This window comes from Arachis hypogaea, chromosome 11 (genome assembly GCF_003086295.3).
Source record: "Arachis hypogaea cultivar Tifrunner chromosome 11, arahy.Tifrunner.gnm2.J5K5, whole genome shotgun sequence".
Classification (NCBI taxonomy): Eukaryota; Viridiplantae; Streptophyta; class Magnoliopsida; order Fabales; family Fabaceae; genus Arachis; species Arachis hypogaea.
Genome location: NC_092046.1, coordinates 46,678,723 through 46,690,881, shown reverse-complemented (window position 1 = coordinate 46,690,881; position 12,159 = coordinate 46,678,723). Strand labels below are relative to the sequence as shown.

The 12,159-nt window shown below is 37.7% G+C and overlaps 1 protein-coding gene across 1 annotated transcript; it reads left to right on the top strand.

Moving 5' to 3' along the window:
- The first annotated feature begins 1,551 nt into the window (after positions 1-1,551).
- LOC140176105 (uncharacterized) lies at positions 1,552-2,295 on the top strand. The gene has a single exon (XM_072205980.1). The coding sequence runs from the start codon at positions 1,552-1,554 to the stop codon at positions 2,293-2,295; it is 744 nt and encodes a 247-aa protein (XP_072062081.1).
- Positions 2,296-12,159: the final 9,864 nt, after the last annotated feature.

Genomic DNA, 12,159 nt, shown 5'->3' with positions numbered 1-12,159 from the left:
GGTAAGAAGTATTAATCCAGAAAGATAAAGCATCTCCAAAGCCTTAACTAATTTCTCATTACTGTTTCTATATCAGTTCTTTATTACTTTCTTTATTGTTTTGTTTTATGTGCCTACAACAACAACAATTATCTTTCTATTCGTCTGACTAAGATCTACAAGATAACCATTGTTTGCTCAATCCAACAATCCTCGTGGGATTGACCCTCACTCACCTGAGGTATTACTTGGATGACCCGGTGCACTTGCCAGTGAAGTTGTGCGAGTTCTAATTTCGCACACCAAGTTTTTGGCGCCATTGCCGGGGATTGTTCGAGATTGACAACTACCGGTTGCCTTGCTCTTTAGATCAGGTACTTTTTACTAGTTTTTCTTTTAGTTATTTTTCTTTTTAATTTTCGAACTTTCTTTTAAATCTTTTACAAAAATTTCATCTTTAGTCATCTTTTCCTTTTATTTGAGTCTTGTGTCAAGTCTTAAGTTTGGTGTCCTTTTGGTTTTTGTTGATTTTTTTTCTTGACTTTTCGAAAATTGTTCTTGATTTCTTTCCTTCTTGTTCAAAATTTTTTGTGTTATTCTCTTTTATTCGATTTCAAAATTTGTAAGTTTGGTGTCTTTTAGTGTTTTTCCTTTTTAATTTTTTGAATTTAGTGTCAATTTTTAAGTTTGGTGTTTTGATTCTTATTGCGTTATATTCATCTGTGGATATCTCACCAGGAAGCTCTCTAGAGTGTGACATAGAACTTCCCAATTTTCGTGGTTTCTTATCTATACAGAAGCACCAAGAAATGCCCTGTTCCGAAATGCCCTGGGGGAGATACAAGTCAATGCTCCAGAAATGCCCTGTTCAGCTATCCACCCACTGGGTCGAGCTAGACATCTTTTATGATGGAATCCTTGCTGTAGCCCAATTGTCCCTGGATCATTCTGCAGGCGGCTCTTTACACATGTTGAAAACACCCAAGAAAGCTCAGGAGCTCATAGAAACGGTGGCTAATAATCAACACCTACACAGAGCAGAAAGGCCCAAGGAAGGAGGGGAACCCAAGAAGGAATCTGCCACAGACATACTCTTAGCTCAAAATAAAGCTATGGCTGAGCAATTAGACCTCTTGACAAGGCAGTTGGAGAGCGTGCATGCAGTCGCAATAAGCCAGCACAGCATAGCACAGGAGACTCAAGCGATCCTTCAGAGTGTGCAAATAAGCTACACCATCTGGAGATCAAGCAAGAAGCTGAAGAATGCCAAGCAATTAAACTACGTAGTGGCAGACATTAACCACCCAGCCTCAATAATAAGGCACTAGACGAAGAATGCACAGCACCCCAGATTACTGCTCCTGGCGTGCAACGCCCAACAGGGAGCAACATAGGTGTTCAATGCCCAGAAGAGGGCAATAGTGGCGTCCAACTCCCAGAAAGGAGTGACATGGGCGTTCATCGCCAAAAAGAGCCAACATTGGCGTCCAACGCCCAGAAGGGGAAGGCAAAATACAAGCCACCTCAGGAGATGTTCCACCAAGACAAGCTGATAACCCTTCCTCATTCACTATGGATAATCACTCTGCATCACTCAGGACCCCTAAATACAAAGCCAGGCTGCCATATCCTCAGAAACTCCATAAGACAGAGAAGGATGAGCAATTTACCAAATTTCGGGATATCCTCAAGACGCTCGAGATCAAGATCCCATTTGATGAAGCTCTTGAGCAGATACCTTCCTGTGCTAAGTTCATGAAGGACATAATGAGCCACAAACGGGAATGGAAGGAGGCAGGGACAATTTTTCTCACTAAGGAATGCAGTGCGGTAATCCAGAGAAACTTACCAGAGAAACTACAGGACCCTGGGAGTTTTGTGATACCCTACACCCTTGGAGAAACATACATCAGGACTGCCCTATGTGATCTTGGAGCAAGGATCAACCTGATGCCGTCATCATTAATGAACAAGCTCGGGATCCAAGAACCCATGCCTACCCGCATCTGTCTTCAACTTGCTGATGGCTCCATCAAGATCCCATCAGGGGTGGTTGAGGATATGATTGTTAGGGTTGGACCCTTTGCATATCTCATAGACTTTGTGATCCTAGATATGAAAGAGAACAGGAACGCCTCCATTATTTTATGTAGACCTTTTCTGGCCACAGGGGGAACCATCATTGACGTTCGGAAGGGGGAAGTAACACTGAGAGTCGATAAGGATGAGTTCACATTCAATGCTGTCAAGGCCATCCAACATCCTGACCCCCCCAGAGGAATGCATAAAAATCAATGTTATAGAACCCCTGGTTGAAGAGGTACGTGAGATTGAAAGACTTGAGGAAGAGCTGGACAAAATTCTTGAAGATGCCATGCCTGATGTGCGTGCACCAGAAGAAAAGGAGGAGACACTGACCATCCCTAAGGTGGAAGATGGACCTCCTAAACTGGAGCTTAAGCCTCTGCCCCCATCCTTGAAATACGTGTTCTTAGGAGAGAGTGACACATTTTCAGTTATCATAAGCTCTGCCCTAGAACAACAGGAAGAAAAGGCACTGGTTCAGGTGCTCAAAGCTCACAAAACTGCTATAAGATGGACTATAACTGACCTAAAGGGAATCAGTCCAACTCGATGTATGCACAAAATTAGACTGAAAGATGATGCTAAACCCGTGGTACAACCACAGAGGAAACTGAATCCAGCTATGAAGGAAGTTGTCCAAAAAGAGGTTACAAAGTTGTGGGAGGCTGGGATCATATATCCCATTTCTGATAGCCCTTGGGTGAGCCCTGTACAAGTGGTCCCCAAGAAGGGCGGGATGACAATAATCCACAATGAAAGGAATGAGCCGATTCCCACAAGAACTGTCACAGGGTGGTGTATGTGTATCGACTATAGGAGACTCAATAATGCCACCAAAAAGGATCATTTTTCATTACCTTTCATAGACCAGATGCTTGAACAGCTGGCTGGCCATGCATTCTACTACTTCTTGGACGGCTACTCGGGCTACAATCAAATTGCAGTAGATCCTCAGAACCAAGAAAAAGACAGCGTTCACATGCCCATATAGAGTGTTCGCATATAGGAGGATGTCTTTTGGCCTCTGCAACGCACCCACAACCTTTCAAAGGTGTATGCTATCCATTTTCTCAGATATGGTGGAAAACTTTCTGGAGGTGTTCATGGATGACTTCTCTGTTTTTGGCTATTCTTTTGAATCTTGTCTCAACTATCTGGCCCTGGTGCAGAAGCGGTGCCAAGAAACAAACCTGGTTTTAAACTGGGAGAAATGCCATTTTATGGTTATTGAAGGAATTGTTCTTAGACATAGGATCTCAAACAAGGGAATAGAAGTCGATCAGGATAAGGTGGAAATAATTGAAAAATTACCACCACCTACGAATGCTAAGGCCATCAGGAGCTTCTTAGGCCATGCAGGTTTTTACAGGAGGTTTATCAAGGACTTCTCCAAAATTATAAAATCCCTGTGCAATCTTCTGGTTGCAGACACACCTTTTTTTTTTTGTGAAGACTGCCTACTTGCCTTCAAAACTTTAAAGGCAAAGCTTGTCACGACACCCGTCATTTCTGCACCCAACTAAGCCCTACCATTCGAGCTGATGTGCAATGCCAGTGACTATGCCATAGGCGCAGTTCTGGGGCAGCGACATGATAAGCTTTTACACGTCATTTATTATGCTAGTCGTGTTTTAAATGATGCTCAGAGGAACTATACCACCACCGAGAAGGAACTGCTAGCAGTTGTCTACGCAATGGATAAGTTCAAATCTTATTTGATCGGTTCAAAGGTCATTATTTACACTGATTGATGCACCACTATTTCATGGTACATCTTGTGCTTAATTGAGTGGATTTTTATCCACTATTCTCACACTTATTCATGTAAATTGCATGTTTTACATTTTCCTTCCTGATTTTGTGCTGTGATTGAAAACATGCTTCTTTGGCCTTAAATCTGGTATGTTTAATCCCCTCTTATTACCATTCGATGTCGTGATATGAGTGTTAAGTATTTTCAAGGTTTATAGGGTAGGAATGGCTTAGAGGATGGAAAGAAAGCATGCAAAAGTGGAAGGAATACAAGAAATTGAAGGAATTGCTAAAACTGTCCAGCCTGACCTCTTCGTACTTAACTGACCATAACTTGAGCTACAGAAGTCCAAATGAGGCGGTTTCATTTGCGTTCGAAAGCTAACATCCGGGGCTTCGCAATGATATATAATTTGCCATAGCTGCCTGGCTGTTGGGTGATGCGCACGTGTGGATCACGCGTACGCGTGACCTTGCAAAAATTCAATCCACGCGTACGCATGGACGACGCGTACGCATGACTTTGCCGCGTGCTGGACATATCAGAAATCACTGAGGGCAATTTTTGGACTGTTTTTGACCCAATTTTTGGTCCAGAAAACACATAATAGAGGCTATAAAGTGGGGGAATCGAATCATTCGTTCATACAATTCATAAATCACAATTTTAGGTTTTAGATGTAGTTTCTAGAGAGAGGCTCTCTCCTCTCTCTAGGTTTTAGGATTTATGATTTAAAATAGTTTTGGATTCATTCCTTCTTCATTCCAGGTTCAATGTTCCTTTAAATTAGTTTCTCTTATGCTTTTATTTATTCTATTACTTTGGTTTATCTATTTCTCTTGTTAATTACTTATGTTGCTAAATTGGTTTATGAATCCTTATGTTAGATTTGAATTTCTATTTAATGCAATTTGAGGTATTTCAGATTTATGATTTTAATTTAGCTTTTTACATTCTTAGCTTTGATTGAGTAATTGGTGACACTTAAGTTATCAAACTCCTTTGTTGATTGATAATTGGAATTTACTGCTTGATTTGGATCCCTCTAAAGCTAGTCTTTCCTTAGGAGTTGACTAGGACTTGAGGAATCAAATTAATTAGTCCACTTGACTTTCCTTTATTTAGTAAGGGTTAACTAAGTGGGAGTAATGAACAATTCTTATCACAATTGATAAGGCTAACTAGGATAGGATTTTCAGTTTTCATACCTTGTTAAGAGCTTTATTAGTTATTAAATTAATTCATACAAATTACTTTTCCTTATTCGAAAATCCCAAAAAGGTAATCTTCCATAACCAATAATAAATACACCTCCCTGCAATTCCTTGAGAGACGACCCAAGGTTTAAATACTTCGGTTATTATTTTTATTGGGTTTGCTAAAGTAACAACCAAATTTTTGTATGAAAGGATTCTTTGTTGGTTTAGAAACTATACTTGCAACGAGAATCTATTGTGAAATTCTTTACTGACAGAAAATTCGTTCGTCAAAATGGCGTCGTTGCCCGGGATCGAACCCGGGTCACCCGCGTGACAGGGCGGGAATACCCTTTTTTTATAGTATTCCACAAATTTAAATTGAAAATTTGTTGTTAAAATTGTTGGAAGACTGTAAATTGGAACATGAATTATAGCTAAGAACACACAACCTATGAGATTTTGAGCTTAATTACATGGTTACATTATTTAACCATAATATTTTATTCTTGTGTGTTTTCTTCTCTATGACTGCAATCTTTGCTTTGTTCTATTCTATATGTCCATTGTTTAGTGTATTTACATGCTTGCATATGATTGAGGCCATCAATTGTTATTTGCCCACTCATCCTAAATAGCCTACCCTTTTAATCACCTTTGTTAGCCACCTTGAGCCTTTTAATCCCCATTTATTCGGTATTTTACCACATCACTAGCCTTAAGCAGAAAAACAATTAATTACCCCAAGTGAATCTTTGGTTAGCTTAAGATAGAGATTGTGTATTAATTAAGTGTGGAAAACTGTGGGAACTTGGGTTGATGAAAGTGTGCTGTGTTTTATTCACAAAAGTATTGGAAATTTGGGTGCATACTCATGTGAGACCAAAAAAATTAAAAACCCATGTGCATTGATATATTATGTTTGCTTTTATCAGTCAAAAAAATTAAAATAAGAAAACCATAAAAAAAATAAAATAAAATAATAAAAATTTAAAAATTAAAAAAAATATATATTATTACAATATAAAATAAATAAATAAATAAGGGGACAAAATTACCCCAATGTCAAGTTTAATAAAAGATCAATGCATATCGGGTGAGATTAAGGAAAATTCGGTATATGAGTATGTGAAATATACAAAAGTGGAAATTTTGGATAGCCAGGCATGATTTTAGAGTTATATAGAGTATGTGTGTATGTTAGGTAAAATCTTAGGTTAATTAAAGATTCATATTATAGCTCACTTGGCCATACATGTATCCTCACCCTTACCTTAGCCCCATTACAACCTTGAAAAGACCTCGTGATGTTTGCATTGGTATACTAAATATTTGTTGATTGGTTAGATGAAGAACAAAGTTTAGAAAGCATGATTAGAGAAGAGTAGAGTGAATTACCCTATACACTTGAGAGATTAGAGTGCACATACACTACCAGTAAGGGTTCAATACTTGATTCTATGTTCCCTCCTTTCATGAGCTGTCTTCTTACAAGTTTACTTGTCTTTACTTTATAATTTTAATTAGTGGAATTTGATTTATGTCTGTCTTGGAGAACTTATTTACTTTTAACCAAGTAGGCAGAATCATTTTAGCATATAGTTGCATTCATACATAGGTTGCATTTCATGAGTCTTACTTTCCCTCATTTAGTCTTTTGATCTCCTTGAGCTAAGCATGAGGACATGCTACTGTTTAAGTGTGGGGAGATTTGATGCACCACTATTTCGTGGTACATCTTGTACTTAATTGAGTGGATTTTTATCCACTATTCTCACACTTATTCATGTAAATTGCATGTTTTACATTTTTCTTCCTGATTTTGTGCTGTGATAGAAAACATGCTTCTTTGGCCTTAAATCTAGTATGTTTAATCCCCTCTTATTACCATTCGATGCCATGATATGTGTAAGTGTTTTCAAGGTTTATAGGGTAGGAATGGCTTAGAGGATGGAAAGAAAGCATGCAAAAGTGGAAGGAATACAAGAAATTGAAGGAATTGCTAAAGCTGTCCAGCCTGACCTCTTCGTACTTAACTGACCATAACTTGAGCTACAGAGGTCCAAATGAGGCGGTACCAGTTGCGTTGGAAAGCTAACATCCGGGGCTTCGCATTTGCCACAGCTGCCTGGCTGTTGGGCGACGCACACGCGTGGATCACGCGTACGCGTGACCTGGCAAAAATTCAATCCACGCGTACGCGTGGACGACGCGTACCCGTGACTTTGCCGCGTGCTGCACATATCAGAAATCACTAGGGGCAATTTCTGGGCTGTTTTTTACCCATTTTTCGGCCCAGAAAACACATATTAGAGGCTATAAAGTGGGGGAATTGAATCATTCAATCCTACAATTCATAATTCACAATTTTAGGTTTTAGATGTAGTTTCTAAAGAGAGAGGCTCTCTCCTCTCTCTAGGTTTTAGGATTTAGGATTTAAAATAGTTTTAGATTCATTCCTTCTTCATTCCAGGTTCTATATCCCTTTAAATTAGTTTATCTTCTGCTTTTGTTTATTCTAGTACTTTGGTTTATCTATTTCTCTTGTTAATTACTTATGTTACCAAATTAGTTTATGAATCCTTATGTTAGTTTTGAATTTAATGCAATTTGAGGTATTTCAGATTTATGATTTTAATTTAGCTTTTTATATTCTTAGCTTTAGTTGAGTAATTGGTGACACTTGAGTTTTCAAACTCCTTTGTTGATTGATAATTCGAATTTGCTGGTTGATTTGGATTCCTCTAAAGCTAGTCTTTCCTTAGGAGTTGACTAAGACTTGAGGAATCAAATTAATTAGTCCACTTGACTTTTCTTTATTTAGTAAGGGTTAACTAAGTGGGAGTAATGAACAATTCTTATCACAATTGATAAGGATAACTAGGATATGATTTCCAGTTTTCATACCTTGCTAAGAGCTTTATTAGTTATTAATTTAATTCTTACAAATTACTTTTCCTTATTCAAAAATCCCAAAAAGATAATCTTCCATAACCAATAATAAATACACCTCCCTGCAATTCCTTGAGAGACGACCCGAGGTTTAAATACTTCGGTTATTATTTTTATTGGGTTTGCTTAAATGACAACCAAATTTTTGTACGAAAGGATTCTTTGTTGGTTTAGAAACTATACTTGCAACGAGAATCTATTGTGAAATTCTTTACTGACAGAAAATCCGTTCGTCAAAATGGCGCCGTTGCCAGGGATCGAATCCGGGTCACTCGCGTGACAGGCGGGAATACCCTTTTTTTTATAGTATTTCACTAATTTAAATTGAAAATTTTTTGTTAAACTTGTTGGAAGACTGTAAATTGGAACATGAATTATAGCTAAGAACACACAACCTGTGAGATTTTGAGCTTAATTACATGGTTACATTATTTAACCATAATATTTAATTCCTGTGTGTTTTCTTCTCTTTGACTGCAATCTTTACTTTGTTCCATTCTATATGTCCATTGTTTAGTGTATTTACATGCTTGCATATGATTGAGGCCATCAATTGTTATTTGCCAACTCATCCTAAATAGCCTACCCTTTTAATCACCTTTCTTAGCCACCTTGAGCCTTTTAATCCCCATTTATTTGGTATTTTACCACATCACTAGCCTTAAGCAGAAAAACAATTAATTATCCCAAGTGAATCTTTGGTTAGTTTAAGATAGAGATTGTGTATTAATTAAGTGTGGGGAACTGTGGGAACTTGGGTTGATGAAAGTGTGCTGTGTTTTATTGACAAAAGTATTGGAAACTTAGGTGCATACTCATGTGAGACCAGAAAAATTAAAAATCCATGTGCATTGATATATTATGTTTGCTTTTATCATTCAAAAAAATTAAAATAAAAAAATCATAAAAAATAAAAAAATATAAAAATAAAAAAAAAAAGAGAAAAGAAAAAAATATATATATTATTACAATATAAAATAAATAAATAAATATGGAGACAAAATTACCCCAATGTCAAGTTTAATAAAAGATCAATGCATATGGGGTGACATTAAGAAAAATTCGGTATATGAGTATGTGAAATTTACAAAAGTAGAAATTTTGGATAGCCAGGCATGATTTTAGAGTTATATAGAGTATGTGTGTATGTTAGGTAAAATCTTAGGTTAATTAAAGATTCATATTATAGCTCACTTGGCCATACTTGTATCCTCACCCTTACCTTAGCCCCATTACAACCTTGAAAAGACCTCATGATGTTTGCATTGGTATACTAAATATTTGTTGATTGGTTAGATGAAGAACAAAGTTTAGAAAGCATGATTAGAGAAGAGTAGAGTGAATTACCCTATACACTTGAGAGATTAGAGTGCACATACACTACCAGTAAGGGTTCAATGCTTGATTATATGTTCCCTGCTTTCATGAGCTGTCTTATTACAAGTTTACTTGTCTTTACTTTATAATTTTAATTAGTGAAATTTGATTTATGTTTGTTTTGGAGAACTTATTTACTTTTAACCAAGTAGGCAGAATCATTTTAGCATATAGTTGCATTCATACATAGGTTGCATTTCATGAGTCTTACTTTCCCTCATTTAGTCTTTTGATCTCCTTGAGCTAAGCATGAGGACATGCTACTGTTTAAGTGTGGGGAGATTTGATGCACCACTATTTCGTGGTACATCTTATGCTTAATTGAGTGGATTTTTATCCACTATTCTCACACTTATTCATGTAAATTGCATGTTTTACATTTTTCTTCCTGATTTTGTGCTGTGATTGAAAACATGCTTCTTTGGCCTTAAATCTAGTATGTTTAATCCCCTCTTATTACCATTCGATTCCATGATATGTGTGTTAAGTGTTTTCAAGGTTTATAGGGCAGGAATGGCTTAGAGGATGGAAAGAAAGCATGCAAAAGTGGAAGGAATACAAGAAATTGAAGGAATTGCTAAAGCTGTCCAACCTGACCTCTTCGTACTTAACTGACCATAACTTGAGCTACAAAGGTCCAAATGAGGCGGTACCAGTTGCGTTGGAAAGCTAACATCCGGGGTTTCGCAACGATATATAATTTGCCATAGCTTCCTGGCTGTTGGGTGACGCGCACGCGTGGATCACGCGTATGCGTGACCAGGCAAAAATTCAATCCACGCGTATGCATGGACGATGCGTACGCGTGACTTTGCCGCGTGCTGGACGTATCAGTAATCGCTGGGGGCAATTTCTGAGCTATCTTTGACCCAATTTTTGGGCCAGAAAACACATATTAGAGGCTATAAAGTGGGGAATCGAATCATACAATCATACAATTCATAATTCACAATTTTAGGTTTTAGATGTAGTTTCTAGAGAGAGAGAGAGGCTTTCTCCTCTCTCTAGGTTTTAGGATTTAGGATTTAAAATAGTTTTAGATTCATTCCTTCTTCATTCCAGGTTCAATGTTCCTTTAAATTATTTTCTCTTCTGCTTTTATTTATTCTAGTACTTTGGTTTATCTATTTCTCTTGTTAATAATTATGTTGCCAAATTGGTTTATGAATCCTTATGTTAGATTTGAATTTCTATTTAATGCAATTTGAGGTATTTCAGATTTATGATTTTAATTTAGCTTTTTACATTCTTAGCTTTGGTTGAGTAATTGGTGACACTTGAGTTATCAAACTCCTTTGTTGATTGATAATTGGAATTTGCTGGTTGATTTGGATCCCTCTAAAGCTAGTCTTTCCTTAGGAGTTGACTAGGACTTGAGGAATCAAATTAATTAGTCCACTTTACTTTCCTTTATTTAGTAAGGGTTAACTAAGTGGGAGTAATGAACAATTCTTATCACAATTGATAAGGGTAACTAGGATAGGATTTCCAGTTTTCATACCTTGCTAAGAGCTTTATTAGTTATTAATTTAATTCTTACAAATTACTTTTCCTTATTCAAAAACCCCAAAAAGATAATCTTCCATAACCAATAATAAATACACCTCCCTGCAATTCCTTGAGAGACGACCCGAGGTTTAAATACTTCGGTTATTATTTTTATTGGGTTTGCTTAAGTGACAACCAAATTTTTGTACGAAAGGATTCTTTGTTGGTTTAGAAATTATACTTGCAACGAAAATCTATTGTGAAATTCTTTACTGACAAAAAATCTGTTCGTCACTGATCATGCGGCTCTCAAGTACCTCCTGACCAAGCAGGACTCTAAACCAAGGTTAATCAAATGGGTGCTGCTTCTCCAAGAATTTGATATTGAGATTAGGGACAGAAAAGGATTAGAAAATCAGGTGGCAGATCATTTATCTCAAATTGAGCCTGAAGCAAGGACGGCCATGCCCACCACTGAGGTGTTTGAGACTTTCCCTGATGAGTAGCTTTTTGCAATCCAAAAAGCACCATGGTTTGCAGACATTGCAAACTATAAAGCGATGAAGTTCATTCCGAAAGAGTATAGCAGACAGCAAGTGCGCAAACTTCTGCATGATGCTAAATACTACATGTGGGATGAACCCTACCTCTTTAAGAGGTACTCGGATGGTATAATCTGACGTTGTGTCTCCGAGGAAGAAACCCAGCAGATTCTTTGGCATTGTCATGGCTCCGAATACGGAGGACATTTTGGAGGAGAAAGAACAGCTACCAAGGCCCTTCAAAGTGGATTCTACTGGCCAACACTCTTTAAGGACTCCCAAGAGTTCGTTCGCAATTGTGACAAATGTCAACGAGCTGAAAATATCCCTCATAGTCACGAAATGCCACAACAAGGAATCTTAGAAATTAAGTTGTTTGATGTATTGGGCATAGATTTCATGGGACCATTTCCACCCTCATATTCAAACACATATATCCTGGTGGTAGTGGACTATGTGTCTAAGTGGGTTGAGGCAATCGCGTCACCCACTAATGACAACCGAGTGGTGCTAAAATTCCTCCAAAAGTACATCTTCAGAAGGTTTGGTGTCCCATGGACACTGATCAGTGACGGAGGCACCCACTTCTGTAATAGACAACTTGACTCCATCTTACAGAGATATGATGTTCGTCACAAGGTATCAACCCTACAATCCACAGACAAATGGACAAGCTGAGGTCTCCAACAGAGAACTCAAGAGAATCCTTGAGAGAACAATGGGCACCTCTAGGAGGGATTGGGCACGGAAGCTTGATGACGCTCTCTGGGCATACCAGATTGAATTC